Source organism: Elephas maximus, chromosome 2, assembly GCF_024166365.1.
Source record: "Elephas maximus indicus isolate mEleMax1 chromosome 2, mEleMax1 primary haplotype, whole genome shotgun sequence".
In the NCBI taxonomy this organism is placed as follows: Eukaryota; Metazoa; Chordata; class Mammalia; order Proboscidea; family Elephantidae; genus Elephas; species Elephas maximus.
The window spans coordinates 82,400,934-82,422,022 of NC_064820.1; the positions used below are offsets into that span (position 1 = coordinate 82,400,934).

A 21,089-nucleotide genomic window follows, 5' to 3' on the forward strand; every position below is an offset into this window, starting at 1 on the left:
CGTCGAGTCGATTCCGACTCAAAGCGACCCTACAGGACAGAGCAGAACTGCCCCATAGAGTTTCCAAAGAGCGCCTGGTGGATTTGAACTGCTGACCTTTTGGTTAGCAGCCACAGCACTTCACCACTACACCACCAGGGTTTCCCATGTGGCCCTGTGGTTAGGAAATTGTTTTCTAGTGCAAGAATGTTTGAGGGATTTATACTCTGTGGCAACCAAATGAGAAATCTTCTTACGGGAAAAGGGGTGCGCTCTCAATGCCTCTAATGACCATTAAATTTCAAACCGCAAGACTGGCTTTGGTTAGTCTTCCAAAAGAAGTCTGTGATATCGATTTGCCTCAAGTTCAAAACACATCCACAACCTTCCCTTTGGACTACCCAAGAAACAGCAATTTTCAGTATTTGTCTGGGTACGTCGCCTGGACACGTGGCTAAACTCGAGGGTAGCTCACACCCAGCACAGACCCTGAAAGAAAATCTGAGCAGCCTCTCAGGGGACACCCAGAGAGGGGCGGGCCCTCAACGGATCGCCCCGGCCACACCTCCTCTACCGAGGAGCCCTTTGCCCCATTAGGGAGGTCCCAGGTACCTGAAGCCTAGTCTAGTTCTGGAGACACAAAGGGGTGGGGTAACCGCTCTTGGAAAGCAAAGGTGAGGCCTAGGCCCTAGGAAAGTAAAGAGCCGGGGCCTCTCACGTCCACCGTATACCTGGGCGAGCTCCGGCCTCTGAAGGCCAAGGGCGCCAACAGCGGTCCTTCTCCGGTCCCCAGTCCTCCTTCCCGTCCACAGTCCACAGCCTCCCTCTCACACACACTCAGCCCGGCGAGGGTCGCCCTCCACTCCTTTCTCCGAGGGAAACCGTTCGCCCGAGAAGCTTATCAACTCCCGGACCCCGCCGTTGGCGCCGGCAGCTGCGTCCCGAGGCCCACCTCAGACTCGGAAGCCTCGTGTGGGCGCAAAGCCTCGCGAGGCCCCGAGCTCAAGTGAGCCGCTCGCCGCCCGGCCGCCGCATTTCCGGTCTGCAGGGCCTTGGACTCCAGGTCTCACCTACACCTCGGGGCAATGTGGCTGACCACGCTGCCTCTGCTGCTAGAAGCCTCACGGAGCAACCCCAAAACCGAACCCAAGCCTATTTAAGACACGTCCCAGGCTCCAGAATCCCGCCAGCGAGAAACCCACGCCTCAGTGGGAGGGCGAATTAAGAACCCCCATGACAAGCCCTCATGCCCTCTCCCATAAGGCTCCTCCTACCACTTAAAGTCACGCCAAAACCCAACATCTCCGTATCACATACTGAAAATGTTTTATTTTATCCATTTACATTTAACTTGATATAAACTTGTCCGGAAAAGTCAAATAATATGCTTTATATTACCTCAAACATTTATTAAGAAAACCAAATTCCATAAATAAGCACAGACAGTAAGTTAAAACATATCACAAATTGACCAGTATGTAACAAGAATGCTTTATCTACACAAAACATCCTATTTCACATGTTTGTTCATTCTTAGAAAGCGCTTCTGTTCTCTGGGTTTGGATTTGACCAGCACATGCAGAAAGAGCTGATTGTTTCTCTGTACAAAGTTGCAGGGTTGTAGATGTTCAAGTGCACCCACCGGTGGCCGGCAGGGGCCAGGGAGGTGGCCGAGGGTCACCAGGGACGACAAGACGACCACAAAACAACCAAGGGCACAGAGAAGTGAGAAGAAAGAAATGCAAAAGGAAGCAAACAAACCCCAGTCCTGAAGGGTACAGAAAAGAGATGTGGTTTATTTTACTTTTCCTTATAAGGACTTTTCCAAATGGGTAAGATCACCTCTTCTTCAACACATGACTGGTTTAGTCTACTCCAGCCACCCAATTCACTGGTTTGTTCCTCGTGAGAAGCCTTCCTTCCCTTCAATATTCTCATAGAGTTGTGCTTAAGAAAATAAAAATAAGATAAAATAAAAGCGTTCTTTTGCAAGCCAATAGAGGGCCACATGGATGTGACTGGGTGGATGGGGCAAGGGTAGGGTGGTGGGAGAGGAAAGAAAGAGTTCAAAGGAAGAATACAAGGATAAATCAAATTGTATCAGTTGGGCCCTCAGACGAGGCGGCTGGTAGCAGATGCTTGTCCTACTTGAAGATAAAAATCCTTAACGTTGTGCTGTCCCTTGAACACGTCCGTGTGACCTAGGTGCACTGTGTGTGTGTGTGTGCGCGCGCGCGCGTGTGTGCACATGTCAGAGAGTGAGCGAGAGTGCGAGTGTGTGTGTTTCTGCCCACAAACCAGTCCATTGGTGTCTGATTTCAGATCCTGAGTCGACTCCCTGGTAAGTAAAATGGCAGGAAGGATGCTTTTGGCAGGGCACGAGAGGAGGGGCGTCAGTTGTGGGGAAAGAAGGGACAAGAGGGGAGGCAGCGGGCGAGAGGCCCGTGGGCGTCGTGTCTAAGATGTAGGTGGGAATCCGCCAGACAGAGGGCCGGGAGGAGGGCGCGGCAAGCGTGCGAGCACGACAAGCGCGAGCGAGGAGGCCGAGGTCGCGGGTAGGGGTGGAGTGAGGCTCTGGCGATGCGGCCGTGGGAGGAGCTGCGTGGGAAAGGAAAAGGAGTTTTCGAGGGTCTGGGGGCCGCGGGCGAGCGAAATCAGGCGGAGGGAGGCCTCGCGGGCTGGGTCTTAGGGCGAGCCCGGGCAAGTGAAGGCGAAAGGTGCGGACTAAACGAGACCGGGCAGGGGCAGGGAAGGGACAGGGCAGGGGGCCCGGGCGGGGATTTGGGGGGAGGGAGGACTGGAGGCCTGGGCAGGGCGTAGGGGCCGGGGCGCGCACCGGAAGGGCCTGTGGGCGGCCCTGAGGGCGCTCCCCAGGCGGAGCGGGCCGTGGCGCGGCGGCATTAAGTGAAGCTCATGGAGACTGTGTGCTCTAGCGCCTTGCGGCGGAGGGAGGCGATACTCGTGCCCCGCCACACGTCGCTGCTGTCCGGGGAGCTGCACAGCTGGGGCGAGCCGGAGACGTTACTGGGACCGGGGAGGGAGGCGGGCACCATGCCGGGGAAGGCAGGCTGGTAGAGGTGCGACTGCAGCCCGGCGCCGTTGGAGCCTGCCAGGCTGTTAGACAAGCCCATGGAGTTGGGCGGCGGCCCGGCCGCCAGGCTGCACTGGGACAGCGACTGAGCCATGGCCTGCTGCCTGCCCAGCGCCGGCGGCAGCGGCAGCTGTGACACGCCCGGCATAGCGGCCGCCGCCCAGCGGGTGTCGTTGGCGTGGAAAGAGCACAGGCTGTCACCCATGGCGGCCGCGGCGGCGGCCGCGGCTGATGGGAACTGAGGCAGGCCTGGCGTGGGCAGCAGCGTGCCCGGCGCGCGGAACACGTTGGTCGTCTTCTTGCGCTTCTTCCACTTGGCTCGCCGGTTCTGGAACCAAACCTGGAGCGGGCGAGAGCGAGAGACAGACAAGGCGCCGTTAAGCCAGCCGGGCCACTGGGAGGCGCGGGGTCTTGAACCCGAGAAACCTCCGTCAGATACACCCATTTGGCCTCCACGGTCCCGGGATAGGTCCTCACACCCAGAAGGAGACCCTGGTTCGTGCAACTGGCGCCAGGTGCACGAACAAGAGCAGACTCCCGCCACACTTCGCTACCGCGGTTTGGAGCGCTTACATACAGGCGAACTACTACCCTGCGCTGGGGTTCACCACGCCCCTGCGCGTTGGCATGCTCTGTGCACTACACAGATGCACAGGTCTGCAGGCAGGCATGTGTCAAAGCTCGACCCACAGGTGTACAAATGAAGATAAACATGTGTACCCATGTGGCTTAATAGCATGCCTTATCACACTGATGGGGTATAGAATTTTCAGAAACGCTGGAAATTTGGAAATTGATGAAGGGCCAGAGATGACACAGCCAGTTTCAAAATCGAAAGACAAAGGAAAGCCCCTAACGACGCGGTTGACAGAGCAGAAAGGTTAATATAGTGATCCGTGTGGGAAAGTGAGCTCTATTGAGCCAGTGTTCTTTGGGTCACCACCGTGTCTTCTGATTCCTCCGAGAGCGCTTGGTTCCACTACCACCAGTCTCCGTGTTTCATTCTCAAACTACTCCAAGAACACCTTTGTCTGGGCTGCGCGGGTGTGCTGAGACCCGCTGCTGCAGCCCTGAGCCCCAGGGCCTTCAAGTCTATTCTGTGCAGGAACTTAGTATCCCAAGCTCAAGGCCTTCAATTCCCTCAAAGCGCCCCCATTTCACCTATAGACTAAAATCAAATTCTCTGCCCACTACAAATCAAAAGAAGTCAAGTTTAAAGCTCACACTAGGTATGGCTCAAATTTAATTTTGCTTCAACAAACTCAGGTGGCTTTTTCAGTATATTTGATAAATTATACTCCAAATGAAAACGAGCCTCTTACTCTTTCTTAATCATGACCCAGGAATATCAGACCCTACCAGGCAAATTTGCCTATGGATGTCAAATTCACTACCACAGGAGAAGAGTTCTGTCTGAAATAAATCAAGTAAACTGCCTGACTGAGATAACCTCCCTTTTCCACACATTTGAATGTGGTATCTCTTCCTCTGTGTGTGTCTCTGTGTATGTCTCTCTCTAAATAATTGCCAGCATGCCTATTTGGCAGGCTTGCAGTTTAACATCTAGTCAGCTGGAGGTTTACTGTGCATAAACATAAATGATGTGGGACACAGCACAAGCACTGATTGAGTTTCCTCTTAGAATTTGGCTAACGCAATTGGACCACCATATTCATGGCCCAAAGGTTATTCATCCCTTAATTCAATCTATTTAGTGTTTACTCTGCAAGCTAGAGTATCATGAGTATGGACGTACCTGGCCCCAATCTCGGTAAACCAGCCATGCACAGCGGTGTTTTCATATCCCTGCAAGTGAAGAACACTCTTCGCTTACCATTGTGAACGGCATTGCAATCTAGAATTCTCGCCTGGCTTTGGGCCGGCCCTGGCCTTTCTGCCATACCTGCGCCGTCCCCACCACTTAATCTTTCTCTGGTTTCTACCCCATTTCCCACGTTGTCTGCCTACCCTAGCGTCTGCTCAGTCCCCGAGTTGGCGGCGCGGTGGATTAATGAAGCAGCAGAGGCCTTGATGGTGGACAAGATCAATGCGGCCCGCGGCGGATTGAGCTGTTAGCAGGGTTTGGCTACAAGCAATCTCAGGTCGCTTCGCAGGACCCCCCCAACTCTGGATTGGGGGGAGGTAAAATGGGATGGAGCCCTAGACAGGGACGGTATGTGTGTCCAAACCGTCCTCACACTTCACACGCGGCACCCAGATATATTTTGAGAGGTATCTATAAATTCAAGACCGGTTCTGACACCCCGCACATTATGCTAAGGCTTTAACCAGTGAACTCAGAAATGTTTGGTTGTTTGGGGCAGGGAGGTATGGGTGGGGGTAAGAGAAGCAAAAGAAAAGAAGAGGGGGGGGACCGCCCGGCCGCATTCTGATAGAAAATCCTACGGGCAGAAAGGTTTCTGACTCTAGGATCTGCTCATGCACAGGCGTAAAAGAACAGCAGAAAATATTAAATATTACAGAAATAATAAAAAAAGCGTGCTCAATTATGTTTGAGGGTTAGCAGTCAAATGGTGGCGGCAAATTTTTTATGTGTCATGGCTTACTTGGGTTAGGGGAAAATCTGCATAGGATCCAAGCACGTCCGTTCCAACCTATGATGCATATGTTTTTAAAATGTGAATGTTTCCACTTGAAAACTAGAGCATGACGGATTAAAATGCGGGCAAAACCTAAGGGAGATTTTGAGAATGCACAGATGACAACTCCAGGAAATATATTAACCACAGCCACAGGCCAACTTTGTACTCAGTTTGAAATGCAGCTCTTCTCTGAAAATGCTTAATACAACAGTGAGAATCTAATGGAGGTTGGAATCTAAAAATCTACTTTCGTGATATCTGCTGTTACAGTAATATAGACATACTGTAAATGTATTTTAAAATATATAGCCCATTTAATTCCCCAGCTATAAATGGCCCAGAAATAGAGAAAGAGGAGGAGAGGGAGAGGATATTACTTTTTTTCCCTCTTGAAGCAAACCCTTTATGAAGATCTCATTGGAATCCAGCAAATGATTAATGTGAAGATTTGGGAGGAAATCTGGGGAGCTGTATTAAAGCCTAGATCTCAGGTTCATTTCGATCAGCCAGCCGTGAACTCTGGGCCGAATTCATTACACTTTAATAGTGCTGGGAGAGGAAGAAAATGCAATTTCTCATTCCATTAGAAAACTAGAAAATACTCTCAGCTTGTCCCCCTATTAAGATGTGGCAGGTGACAGGGCCATTCTGGGGGACATGGTCAATGGAATTACAGCCCATTATTTTTGTTCATATAAAATATTGAAAGGCAAGCCTGACTGTGCAGAAGTTATTTCACTGATTTGGTTTTTATGTAAATAAAATATCGAAAGTTAATTAATCCGTGCTAGAGACTAATGATTATGCTTATTATATTGCATTTGATCACGTAATTTGCATGATTCTCACATTGCTGCTTAATAAGCCATTCCAGGTTATAAATAATTCTGAAATTGGTTTCTAATAATGGCATGCTATAAAAGGAATGGTTTTATTACACTAGCCAGAAAAGGGGAGCAATATCAGACATGGAATTGGCCTCCATATGAGTAGAGTTGCTTTAGCAAATACCTGAAGGTGTGATATATGCCAGATATAAATAGTAAATAAGTATGTTGTATAAGTTAGTCTAGAATCAATAGACATTTTTTAAAAAATACAATTGCAATAAATTAAATGTTTGGATCATTTTTAATCAGTGCAATGGCCCACATACTGAAAAGAATGTGTGGCAATCTGTTAACTATAAAGAAAACTATAAAGTACTCATCATATAAGAACATAAACCAATTACTATTTAATTTGAATTTGGTCAAGGAGCAATGGTACAGTGAATTGTGAAGTAAATACATTTTCCATAAATTATTTTTGCATTATATTACATAATGTTAATCATTTTGAAATGTTAATTAAGAAGGTTATGTTGATCTGATTACTTTTTAAACTATGGAACATTATTTTTAAAAATATTGAAATTGCCATTCTATTAAATTGTTTCTATCATCAGCCTCAAGCTATTATCTTTGGTTGAACATTATGCTAGAACAATTAAAGTACTTTGTCTCTTTCTTCTTGCAAATTCTGCATACTTTCTGAAAATAACTGCTTCTATTACATAGTTTATATTTTATTTCACTTATAACTTTTTCTATTAAAAAAATCATTGTCGTTAACCTTTGGTGGACCTAATAAAGTTTAACAGACCTCATTTTCTTTTTTCATATTATCAGTTGTACAATTATATCTTATTTGTGATTATGAGTTCTATTTTAATATAAACTAATTACCAGTATGGCTAGGTTAAGCAATAGTATTTTAATTTTTAAGACAAAAATTAATAGATGATATTTCTGTAAAAGAAAATTTATAAATTTTGAACCTGCAATATTTTAACATACCAGTGTTATCATCTGCATTAATGGGAGTATTGAAATTGTATTTATTTGTAAAGGCTTGGGCTCAACTTCAGATTTAGAAAGACTTGCAAGGTAAACATTTTTGAAGAGTATTAATAATATATCTGCACAATTAATTTGCACTCTTTTGTTGTGTAATTGCAATGGCCAGTGTTCAGGTCTTCTAGAGTTCACTAAGAAAACCACCCAGACTTATATTGGGTAAATATATTAATTATTATGTTATACAAAAAAAATTTTTTTTCTTTTACCCTGAATATTACCTTATTAATTTGAGCACTTTAAGTCCCCTATGACATTCATTTTCTGACTCTTAGAGTAGAAACATATGCTTCTTTTCAAGTTTACACTTTCTTTAAAAAGCCAAATACAGAAATATTCGACACTGGGGTTATGGACATCCTTATTGCTTACTTCTTAGTTCAAATGTAAAGTAACTGAGAAATTTAAAATGAATTTTAAAAAACAGCCGGTTCTGACTTAACAAGTTAGGTTGGCACTCAGGATATGGGACAGAAAATACACGCATCCAAGAGAGCAAAGGAAGATTTTCAGCACCCTGGATAGCTCAAGACTAGTGCAAGTCTTGGAATTTGACGCCAGCATCTGTCCATAAAATATTTGAAATATTGTTTTCATTCATTTAAAAAGGCAAAAAAAAAATCTTAGCTTCCACTGGGCTTATACTTTTATTCCCTAATTTTCAAGAAAGTTATAGTGTGATTTTCTAGGCTATTTATAATTTCCACTTTGGAGGGTGGTTGGAGGGGAACACTGAGGTCAGTAATGATTTCATCTGCCTGTCGACCTTTCCCGTTCTAAATGTCCTTTCTTCGGGTTGGGTATCTACAGCAGAAAGTCTTCTTTTTTCTTCTTCCTCCCTCCACCCTCCAATTTTCTTAAAAACCAAAAACCTTTGCCGTCGAGTCCATTCGGACTCATAGCGACCCTATAGGACAGAGTAGAATTGCCCCATAGGGTTTCCAAGGAGCAGCTGATGGATTCGAACTGCTGACCCTTTGGTTAGCAATCGATCTCTTAACCACTTCGCCATAGGGGACTCTTAAAAATCTAGGTCTCACAGGCTTTGGGGGACCGCTCCAGTTGCCGCCAGTACACTCGTAGGCCACCAAAGCAAACCCGTTGCAAACGTCAAAGCTAGGGGTTTTGCCTGCGAGTGTTGGAGAGAGATATTCAGGAGTATAAAGCCACACTGTGAAACTGGGTGTGGTTTCTTATTTAAAAAAAAAAAAAAGGCACCTATTCCGCCCTATTTCCTCCCTTTTCATGTTGGGTATATAATTGTTGTATCCCAGATTTATCCAGGCGCTTAGCGCAAACTCATTAGGGGTAATGAAATACTTGTCAATTAGGCGGGCTCAGTTGAGATGCGCGCTCCGCTTAGCCGCACGGGAGACAGCGGTTTCCTTCTAAGGAAGAAGGAGCAAACTCGGCAGCAGAATAATGCAGGGCTTCGCTTTTGAGAACTCTCTGCGGGGGATGTGGATATACTAGCGGGAGATGGGGACCCTGAGTGTCCACTGGAGATGGCGATCGGGAACAATCTCTGGGCAAAGAAGGCTCTAACTCGACCCAGAAACGCAGAGGTAGCTGACGCGCAGCCCAAGATTCAGAGGCGAGGAGGAAATACCCTCTCCCTTTGCTAAATCTTCCCGCGCCTTTCTGCCCGGGCACCCAAGCCCAGCGTACCTGCACTCGGGACTCAGTGAGCCCAATACGCAGTGCCAGCTCCTCGCGCATGAAGATGTCGGGGTAGTGTGTCTTGGCGAAGCTCCTCTCCAACTCATTGAGCTGTGCTGGGGTGAAGCGCGTCCGGTGGCGCTTCTGTTTCTGTTGGCCCTGCTGCTGGCCGGCTTGGTTGGGGTTGGGGCCGCCCTGGGGCCCCGGTTGCTTGTCCGGGTCCTTCGCACTCACCGCCAGCGAGGCTGGGGTAGAGCCCACTGTGGTGATGTCCTCTCCTGGCAGCAGCGTGGCTCCCTCGACCGGGTCGGAGTTGGGAGCCAGGTCTCCCGGATGGCCCCCGGGGTCGGAGCCCCCTACTCCCAGCCTACACTTCACCGCCTCCCGATGGCCCAGAAGCTCGGCGGCATCTTTCATACCTGAGGAGGAAATGGGGTCGTGGTCAGTACTTTCCTGGCTAGAGCAGGAGGGACTATCCTTCCGGCGCGGTCCTTCTCCATTCCCATTCTCTGTTCCTTTCGCGACCACGCTAGCCCTTTGGTCGAAACTCCTGGCGTGCTAAGCTGAGTTCCCCAGGATTCGGACAGCCAAGCTGGAATAACATCTCACAGCCCTTTCCCTTCTCTCCGAAGCCGGTTAGCGTAGTAAACAGCACCTGCTTTCGTCTCTCCCGCAATAAAAAAAACTCCCAGACCTGGCAATAAAACATGCTTCTGAGTTCCTTTAATAAACCGTACCCCCAGTGTCCCGGGAAACCAAGAGCAAATCCTTGGGCATGGAGGAGAAGGAGAAGAAGAAATAAAGGATTCTTTGGCGGCTGCCCACCTGCACTTTGGTAACCGGACGAACTCTACCTTTCTTGCCCTCTCTTGCCCTCAGCCTATCCCCTCTCACCTGCGGAAGATAAGTCTCCAAACCTTCTACCCTCCTGAAATCAACACAAATCAGCTCCGCCTCTCCCTCAAATCAGAGAAAATGTTTGGAAAATGGAGTCACATCCATCACCAAAGATTCCCAAACCGGAAACCCAGAGCCCAGCAACCCAGGCAGCATCAACTAAACTCTATAGACATAACAGTGAATCAAACTTTAGAAAATTCAACTTTTCTTTCCGGAGAAATAAAAGGCGCGTTCCTCTGAGCCATCGACTACGCAGAGTCCCTTGCAGAAGGCGGGATGCCTGTGAGGATGAATTTGGCTTTTTTCTTTTCTCAACAGCACACTTAGCAAATCCACCTCTATTGCAGTGGCTTCTTTTCGTGCCAGATTTTCCACAAACTTGACCATATTTAGACGAGGAGGAGGGAAAGAGATGCTGGGGGGTGGGGGGAGAAGGAAGAAAAAAAAGGACAGAGAAAGAGGAAGAAATACCAAATCAAAGCAAACAAGAGGGAGAGAGGAGAAACACCTCCAAACAAATTATCTTGGGGTAGATCGCCTTCCAAAAATATAAAGGGGTGGGGGAAAGAGAAAATAAGAAAAACGAAAACTAACAACATTCTCCAACTCCTTTTTAGGATCTACATATTCCATAGATTTTTTTAAAGACGATGTTAAATCAAATTAAACTTTAATGCAACACAATTACTTTTAAAGAAATTAGTCCATTTAGGGCGCATTAAGGTAAAATAAGGAACAAATTGACAATTTCCTGCCCCGGCTTCTCCTGGCTGCCAGGGCGAGAGGCGCGCACTCACCTAGCCTAGCGTCCAGGAGGTCGGCGTGAGACAGCATCGCGCACCGCTCCAGGGCGAAAGCTGTTCCCCCCCAAATTTTAGCGGCTTTAAGTTATTTAAAATAGATATAAGCTATAAGCTATACGATATAGATATATATAGATCACCTAAATGAAAGAAAATTCGGTTTGTGGTTAAAAAGGGGGCTTCTTGCATTATAATGTCCTTTAGAGAGACGGGGAGGTGCTTAACAGTTGAATGAACCCGTGAGCAGCTCGGCGAGGGGACCAATCAGGAGGGCAGCCTGCAAATGTCAGCGCCCGGAGGGTCCCCCACTCCGCCCGCCCGCGCCCGCCCGCCCGGAGGAGGCAGCAGTAGCCCTGGCGGCTCCAGCCTTCCAGCAGCAGCTAAAGCAGCGGCGGCCGCCGCGGCCTCACCCGGGGCCTCTGGGCCGGGCCTCCGCTAATTCTTCCTCCCAATTTTCTCCGGACATACCTTTCCTTCCCCTTGCCCCGCCCTGCACCCTTCAAAGGCGCCGCTCAGTCTTCTGGAGCTAGAATCTTCAGTCGGCAAAGGCAGGGCAGCCGCTACAGGATGGCATGACATCCGCGTGACCCGGGAGACGCCCCCACCCGCATGCTCTAGGCTACACCGGCCTGTGGCTGCTTTAGGCGAGCCTCCGGGACGCGGCGAGAGCACACAGCGGCTCTGGCACCGCGCCTCAACCTCGCTGCTAACCAGCTTGCCTGCGCCTGGGGCCTGGGGTCCAGGCGTCGTGGCTGGGCCAAGGGCCTACCAGGGCCGAGCCCAGCCGCAGACCTACAGCGGGTGCGCTGAGTTGGCCTCCCCGGCGCCGCCCCAGCCCGCGCTCAGGGTCGGTTTGTGCTCTATGCACGCTTTCCGCTGGCTCCCTCCGGAATCCTGTTCCTCCGTGCGGTCCACGCGCGCATCCCGGTCCCTAACCCGCTCTTTTGGTCAAAGTTTCTAAGTTCAGCCTGGCTCCCAACTCCATTTAAGGCTGTAAATAAAGTTTAATGCTCTTTATTTTCCTCTTGAATATGTTAAACTACTCGAACAATTTAAAGTGCTTTGCACAAGTGAAGCGAACCATTTCTAATGTTCTGATTTTTCAGAGCCAGCCAACAACAAAGTTTAGATTAGTAATATATTTCTAACCAGAGTAATTTTCAAGATCATTAGGCATTTATGTAATTAGTGCCAAATCTATAAGCTTTTATTACGATTATTAGAGTAAAATCAGTATAAATTTGTACTAATTTACTACTGTTTAGACTTGGCTGTCAAGCCCAGAGGTTCTTATTGTAAATGATAACTGAGGAAATTAAGTGCAAAATTCTGTACCATTTCTGATCTGCTCCTAAACAATCCGTTTCAATTGTATTTGTAACAGAACATAATGCCCTTTTAAAGTTATTTGACTTGTATTTTTAGTTGCAACACAAGAAAAATGCCCTCTGCCCAGGCGCAATGAAAACTGATATGTACTACTCCCAACTTGATTAACATTGATTTTTAATTCGAGAGTGATGCAATTAAGATTATTCATTTAGTGCAAATAAAGCTTCCACAAAAGGGTGGCCCTATGAAGTCTGTTTTAAATAATACCGAGCAAATGGCTTTTTTTTGTTCGCCGTCCAATTGACTTACACAAAACATTGCAAATGCTGCCTGAGAGCAGATGCGAGAGGAATTGTGCGCGCGTGTGTGTGTGTGTGTGTGTGTGTGTGTGTGGGTGTCCTTAGCTCTGTGTGTGTGTGACAGGGACCGAGCAAGGAGACAAAGGAGGCGGCAAAGCGGACTCTGGGGCAGTTTTGTTTCCTCCTCAACCTCGAGCAGCCGGTTCCCCTCCTCCCGGTACACGCGCGCGCGCACATACATACGCACACATGTGTGATTTCATGGCATCGGCCATACCGGTTCCTTCGGAGCTGTGGGGACCGCTTGCTTCCCCGGAAGCCTCGGGCCTGGCCGAGCTTCGGTGGCGGCTGCAGCGGCTGCCAACTCCGCCTATGTAGCGCTAAGGCGCCAGGGCCGCGCGCTCCGGTTTGGTGGAGCCCAGGAGGCGGTGGCGTGTCTGGGAGCCGCAAGGGCGTTCGGCTAGCTCCTGAAGTTCTTTCTAGAAAGGTTCTCCTTGGAAGAATACTAAGACCTAAAGCACACACTGTCCCTACAATGAATGTCCCTTCTCCCCAAACAAAACCGCAAATCTAGAAGTCAGAGCGCTGGGCGCGCGCAGCAGAGGGAGACAGTTCAGCCGCCCCGCGCGAGGCTGCATGCGCCCTGGAGGTGGCTCGAATGCGCACCTACCAGGAGCTCACTGAGGGGTTTCTGTCTGTCTGGATAGGACTTGTGGGGTATCCAAGACCAGAGTGCAGCGGGAGAGGTGGGAAAAAGGGGCTGAGGAACAGACATGGGGCCGGGCAGCGGCGCCCGGCTTCCTCAAATAGGCAGATTCGCCGAGGCTCACAATGCTGTGGCTCCGTACCCGGTCTGGAGGGGGGGAAGACAGGCTGCGGCCTGGGGAGAGAAGAAGGGCGCGGGGCCCCGAGTCTACTCGTTTGTGCACACAAGCGTTTATGTCCTCATCCCACAGCTGCCCAGAGCAGCCCAGGGCTGCTCCGCGTCCTCCCACATGCACTCGCTCGTATATTCTGTTTTGTTGTATCTTTCAGGTCGATAAATAAATGTGTAATAGTTAATGTGAAGACACATCAGAGTAATAACAATGGGACGAAATCAAAGGATTATCCATCTCTGTTAGTAACTGCTGAATAACAATGTTGCGGCGTGATTGATAGCCCGCTTCATTTTATGACTTTTCTATTGGTCTTGATTTTTATAGCAGTATAAACAAACTAAATCATTTCTTCCTAGACTTCAGAGCATAAGCATCTCAGAGAAGGGTTGGGGGGTAAAGGGAGAAAGGAAAGGAAAGGGGGGGGGAGGAAATCTGCAAAGTGGGAGGGGGCGAGGGCGTGGAGGGGGGGCGTTGTGGTGGGGAGGGCGCAAGCTGGAGCCCGGTGTCAGGAACCTGCTGCCAGCCGAATTCGCGAGGAAAACAATAGTCTGGATGTAAAATGCTCGCCCCGAACCCGGTTTCCTCCTGGCAACTCGTTTCGGCCAATGCCTGAATCCACCTGGGCAGCGCCTGAGATGTATTTACCAGAATTTTTATTCCCAGTCATCTTCCCACGTTCCAGGGGCAGCCGGGAAAGTGCCGGTCAGGCCCATTGCTGTTGATAATTTAAGGCATTTCCCATATGATCATGGGAGCTGAAGTCCCTAACAAGGCGAGGCTTTAGCGCAATGGCCCCCAAATCTTAGGAATGACAAGAATGTCTTCAGAAATCACTTCAAAGCAAAGTAAAAGGATTTTCTATGACGGATCCAGTGATTTTTCCTCAATAAATAGGTTTTAGATTGTTACACACACGTAGAGGTGAAACAAAGGGAACTACCAGAAAATATATTGGTTGCCCCTAATAAAATTTATTTAGACAGTTTACTTCTCATAAAAAATAGACATTGAATTTTGTATCAGAGCCTGCCAAGGGGCTATGCACAGGGAAATCATTTTTTCTTTCTCCCCCCCTCCGCCCCCCACTTTTTAACGACGCACAAGGAGCATTTAAAGGCCGGAGAAACCGTTTCTGCTTCCGCCGGGCCACGAGCCCAGATGGAACCAGGGAACTTTAAGAGAAACCGGATTTACAGGAGATACATATATTTTTAAAACAAAATCTTGATGACCAGTTATGTAAATTACAAGAACAGCGACTGCAAAATCTCTGTCTTCCCTGCTGCTCTGCTGTCCCATTCCAGAGTAACACTTAGAAATATGTGAGTGGGTTGGGAGATAGGATGGCCTGGGAGATCCGGGCACCGAATACCTTAAATACAGATTTATGCCGATTAGGTTTCTAATTTTGACGTCCTCTCTAATTGTATTAATGCGTTCATTGTGAATCCTTGTAAAGAGAGAAACAGAGAATAAAAAATATATACTGGGTGCTCTGGGAAGAATTGGGTAGTGTGCCCAGCGCCCTAATTGCTTTTTCCACTTACAGAAGCCTCGGGTGTTTATTAAATGTAACTTTCGGCTCCTTGACTTGTTTGTAAACTGCTCTCTTTGCAAACAGTGGGCTGAAATATGGCGCGTTATTATTCACATTCCTGCTATTAAATGCTGAATTGTAACATTGTTCCCTTTAATGAGGAGCGCCTCCCTCAATAATTAACGATCTCACATTTTCCTGTTTTCTTGCCTGATGAAAAGAATCAATTTTAATTCGTGGTAAATTACAGCCATGCTTTTGGGTATTATTTGCTTACAGAAAACAAATCAAGTGACTTGAACACTCCTGTTGACTTTTCCAGATATGCAATAACCCGAACTCAATGATAAATCAGATCGTGTTCCAGACCTACTTCAGAACCGGAAAAAGAATAAAGGATGGGGGGACAAGTACACAAGGAAAATAAAAGAAGCTCTTAAGTCCACTGCGTCTGTATTTTTATTTGGAACAATGGAGACTACTTCTCTCCCACGTCCTACCCCAGGTGCCAGACTGAAGCACCCCCCCCCCGCCCCAGCTTCCCCTCAACCCTCACCCTACCCGGTCACAGCAATGGGTGGCTGGTCCACATCTGGCCACATTGAAATTTGGGACTGCTCGGTATATGGCTTATTTGTGGGGAGTTCAATTTGAAGGCGGAGTGAGTGGAAGGGAGGAAATCTAGGACCGGGCAGCCAAAGTACTGGGAAGGGGTAACAAAAGGGCTGGAGGGCGCTCCCACACTTATCTGCATAAAAGAACTCTCTCGAGGTTCTGGACAGAGGCCACAGCCAAAAAGGCTTCGACTGAGAGCTGGGGCCAGGTCCCTGCGAGAGCGTCCACTGCTCTTCTTCTGCCTGGGGCTCTCGAAGGCAGAGAAAAGAGCCTTTAACCCCATTCAAACAGTCCTGGGCCCGGCCCAAACCGGCGTTCTCCAGGCCTCCCCCGGCCCGCCGGGAGAGCAGGAGATTCCGGGCGGCTTTCTGCAAGAGCTGTCAGGATAATGTTGCGCCAGGAGCCTGTGGCCACAAAAACTCCCTGCCTACAGGTCTCTTGCTCCCTAAACGCCTTGGAGCCAAAAGCCAAGGACCTGCACTCCGGCTTTTTTTTTTTTTTTTTTTTTTTTTAAGCGCAGGGAGCGGGGCGGCATATGCGTGACGCGTGTACTTGTGTGTGCACTTGTGTGAGCAGTGCGTGTTCACTTCTGCTCACTCGTGGCGCGGGAGCGCGCTGGGGGCAGCGGAGGAGCAGAAAATTCGCTAAAAAAGAGTCTGATTTCCTAGTGCTCCAGGAAAGCCTGTGACGATACATGAACTCGACATAATTTTTTTCTGCTGCAATACAGTTTCCCACACATTCAAATTTGCCAACTACTCTCAGCCGGCCCACCTGTGTGACTCTTACCGAGAGCTGGGTCTCTTGCCCCACTTACATCCTACCCCTATTTTTCCCTTCTAACAACGGGCACCTTGGCCCTCAACGCGAGTGCCCGCCACAAAACAAAGACGGATTAGTACCAGAATCTTGACTCCGTATCTCACTTCTCTTTTTTGCCTTTTGACGGGTCATTTTAACAGTCCCAATTAGCTATACGGAATATAATAAGTGACATAGAGATTTTGTTTGCATGTGTTAAGTTCGTTGCTTTTCTGATTTCTATTTACTCGGGATAAATAATCATATATCAGTTATTCAGTTAGGTGACAAGGCTAGTAATTGGAATAAAAAGAAAAACATCTCATCCTTATCTCTTCCTATAACTAGATATAGCGCTAATAAGACTGCATCAATCTTATCTAGCAAATAAATAAAATAGACAAACAAACAAATTCGCCTCCAACAAGTTAATGCGGTGTATCTGAGTGGAAAGTAGATATTTTCACGCATTCTGGAGATGAGGAGTGACTTTTAATAAAATCACAAGAAAAACAAATGTAATTCTGTAAGCCATTTCTTCAAGCCGCCGGCGCTCGCCGCCTCCCCTCGCCGCCTCCCCCTCTCTCCCCGCCCGGCTGCACCGTCCCAACCTTTTTCTTTTCAAAAGCAGTAAGTCCCAGGTTTACGATTGACACCGGGGCTCAGCTTCTGCAGCTATTTTATACTTGTTTGTCGTTTGGAAGGGGAAGGTAATGAGTCTTTCTCAAATAGTATTCCCTCCTTTATTTTCCTGAGCTTGCTCTTCCTTTTGCTGCCTTTCCTCTTTCCTTTTGCTCCCCTTTTCTGCTTTCTTTATTATTTTTTCCTTATTTTCTCCTTTTTCTTCCGTTCGACCCTCACTCTTTCCTCTCCTTGTCTTTCCGTTCCTCCTTTCTCTTCGTCTTCCGTCACCTTTCTTTCTGTCTCTCCTTTCTCTTTCCTTTCCTCTCCTCTTCCCCCCCCCCTTTTCTCTCTACCCCCCTTCCCTGTCTATTGCCCCCTCCCGGCAGCCCGAGTGCGGCTAATTCCGGGCGTCTATATTCACTCAATTAGAGAAATCTACAGAGAAGATCGATCTTCCATCTGCAGACATGCCAGCTTAACAAATTAGATTCTTGTTTCGTGCAGGTGATTTGGTGACAGTTGGGGAATTAGAAGTAATAAGTTGTTGTGTTTGAGTCCGGGCCCCCGCCCCCGCTCGCGCCCCTCCCCGCCCGCGGGCCCCTCGGCCGCGCCCGCAGCCCGGGCACCCCCTGCGGCCCCCCCACCACGGCCGACCCGCGCCTGCCGCCGCCGCATCCCCCGCCGTAATTAGTGCTGCTGCCCTCCATGTGGGCTCGATTAAACCGTGATTTAGCCGAAAGAAATATAATTATGGCTGCAAATAAAATAATCAGCATTGAAGAGCGATTTCCTTAATGAGATGGAGCGGTTGCACGTCACGGAGTAAAGGGGTCTCATTAAGAGGTGGTAATGAGGCTTGGGTGGATGGTGCAGTTACAAAATAGCCCAACTCCTCTGCAGGCCCGGCCTGCGGCTCCAAGAGGCACCGCCTTGCCTGCCGGTTGTCCCGCGGTCCCACCGCTCCCCAAGGGGCACTCGGACCTGTCCCGTCCGGCCCCCAGGGGGCGCAGCGCCAACCGCGACCTCCTCCCTCGGGCGGGCAGCACCGTCGGGCCGGGTGGAACACAGAAGAGGCGACACAAGGCGAGGCCACCAGCCGGCTGCTCTGGGGCCGGGCGAGCTAGGCCTGCTCCGCGTCGGGAGCCAGATTTAAACAAACAACGCTGAGGGCACTGGGCGCTGAAGAAGCCGATTTGAGTGGGGAGCCCCTGGCTGGGGCGGGTAGTAGGGCAGCCCAGGGAACCTCTGGGCGCAGGTGGAAGCCTTCTCAGGTGAGTGTGAGTTCAACAGGCAAAGAGATGTCACAACAAACAGGTGCTCAGAGGCAGGTGTACACCACTCCAGGAGGCGTCAGCATGCTGCGTCTTCACAGCGCTTTGGGGGTTCTCATTCTCCCCACTTCATTCTCCAAATTTTATTAAAGTACTGAAAAACCCAACAACTCTGCGTTTTTAGTCGCCTCATTTAAAAAAGTTTCAAATATTTCCTAAAGTGGTAGCTCGGACCTTTACGGCTTATTAGACTTAAGGTAGCCTTCTTTACACCAAGGTACGTACATATGCAGGTTCCCAATGACCAGATGTAATAACTCAGCAGTTATTTCTAATTAGATTATAAACCCCCTCATTGATTCAGTTTTATCATTTGGAAAATTCTACCATTCTCACTTAGAAAAGGAAATTCACATTATCCACACAAAGTGACTATCATCTGGCCAATATTTCCTGAGCCCGTTGGTCTATATCGGAGGCCCGTTTCTGTTTGGAGTGCTGGGGAGTGAGAGATGAACAAAAGGGGCAGATCCCTGACCTAGTGGAGCTTACAGTCCAGCATGCCCTGAGCTGGATTTTTCCACCATGGTGGACTGTAGCCATCAGGCATTTATTTGCACACTGGTGGAAGAAGAGGTAAATCTGCAAAGTATCTCAGCTTTAGTGTGCTCCTGACCTTCCCACCTTCTCAATCAGTATTTTCCTGAGATTCTGAGGAAGAAAGTTATTTGATACATTAGTTTTATTAGGTGTTAGAAGTTAATGTAATACCCTTCCTGGGATGTTTCCATTTTAATAGTGATCTGCAAGGAGAGGTGATTTGCTTAGACAAATGGTTTTTCCCTATCTGTGTGTCTAGTTGTAGTGGGAGGGTTGACAGAGGAGGGTTTGAGGGGTAAATCACTACTCTCCAAATTATCACTTCTCTATTTGTCCTCACTAGCTCTGGTGGAAAAATTTGCATTAAAAAAATTTGGAGGGGAGGGGGAGATTGTTGGTTCCTTTGAGAATTTGACAAAAGCTGTGGATGTCCTCTGATTAAAGTGCATGTATCTGCAAACAGCTGCAGAGGTTTCAGGCCCCTCACAAACTCCCCTATGGGCCTCAGGCTATGAAACAGTAATACCCAAGTGAAGCTTCACTATTTATGATTAAGACCTTCAAAGACAAAATAAGGCAAATCTCCAGATTTTTCTATCAATAAATCTGAATCTAGGGAAGAGCTAGGTAAAGATTCAGAAGAAAATTGTCAAACCTGTAAGTTCCAACAAAATAACTGATTAGATGTAGTCTAAAAAATTTATAACAAATTCACATCTTCTACCTGACTCAAATATTAATTGATATTAATCCAAATTTATATACAATTTTTCCATCTTGCAAAGAATTGTCAGGAAACCAGCTTTGTTGGAGGCAGCTCCTGCCCCTATGGAACATAGACAGTGGGCAGCTGGCACCCTACCTGGGAAGTGCAGCCTCACGTGATAAAAAAAAACCGAACTCGTTGCTGTTGACTAATAGTGACCCTAAAGGATTGAGTAGAGCTGCCTCAGAGAGTTTCCAGGCAGGGAGTGGTGGATTCGAACTGCTGACCTTTTGGTTAGCAGCTGAGCTTTTAACCACTGTGCCACCAGGGCTCCTCTGCCTCACACAATGGCGGGTCATAAATACGTCCTGGACAGAGGTGGAAGTGAATGTGATTAAAATTCACACACTGGGACTACAGAGAGTGAAGGGTGATTAAAAGCCTGTCTTAAGCCCACTAAAGCCCCAAAATCCAGAGCTTAAGCTAATTTTCTCATTCATTCCCCAAAGGCATTTTACACATTAAGGCAGCAGAGCTGCCTTCTCCACCCCACATGCTTTCCCAAGTTGCTAACATATGGAACAGAGAGGCTTTTCTGCACGGGAGATAGTTCTTTCCCGGCTGCTTTAGCACAAGGATTTACTCTTCCCCCTCCCTTAATTTTTGAGAGATCCCCAAGCCACCCATTAGAAGGGATATTGACTTTTCAATATACATGTACATGGAAAAGTACCATCTTTGTTCACTGTCCTTGAAGCAACTGAGGTAGAGAAGGGAGTATATATTAGTTAGGGTACGTATTAGGCTGCTGTAACAGAGACCCCAAAATAAAGTGGCTTAGAAAAAAAAAATTTTATTCTGTCACACAGAACAGTCCATGCAAAAGCATTCTAAGACTGATAGGGCAGCTCCAAAAGGTTGGGAACCCAGAGATCTTTATTGTTGCTCTATCTTCCTCAACATTTGGTTTCCATCTTGTGGAAGATGCCTGCTCCTGATCCTGCCGTCACCTCTGCATTTTAGGAAGCTGGGAAGGGAGGTAAAGAGGAAGGATTACCCCCTTTCTCTTAAGGGCATGGCTCAAAAATACAACTATCACTTCCTCTCACAATCCATTTACCAGAATGGAGTCAGGTGGCCATACCTAACTCAAGGGAAATTGGGAACTGTAGTCTTTACCTGGACTAGTATACCACTTACCTGCTTTGGGAAGGGCAAAACTGTTATCTGCAACTCATTTATGACTTGGCCTCTATCCTCACTTGTCTCCAGTATTTGTACTGCCAGATTGGTGAGTGTGTTTTGGGGAGTGGGTGTCGGGGGAGTGGAGCAGAAGTAGGAAGGCCATTAGGAGCCTATTACAATGCAATAATCCAAGGAAGAATTGATGGCCGCTTGGACCAGACTGAGAGCAGTGGAGGATGGGATAAGTGGTTGTGCGGGCCCTTTGAAGAGAAAATGCCTTTTGAGGTTCAAGTTAATTCAGTGCA

At 48.1% G+C, this 21,089-nt stretch overlaps 1 protein-coding gene across 1 annotated transcript; it reads right to left on the bottom strand.

Moving 5' to 3' along the window:
- Nucleotides 1-2,879: 2,879 nt before the first annotated feature.
- On the bottom strand, nt 2,880-10,964 carry OTP (orthopedia homeobox). Its single transcript, XM_049866437.1, has 3 exons — nt 10,928-10,964; nt 9,240-9,649; nt 2,880-3,410 (listed from the first exon to the last, which is right to left on the bottom strand). Exons 1-3 carry the CDS (start codon nt 10,962-10,964, stop codon nt 2,880-2,882), a joined length of 978 nt encoding a protein of 325 aa, XP_049722394.1.
- Between the last annotated feature and the right edge of the window lie 10,125 nt (nt 10,965-21,089).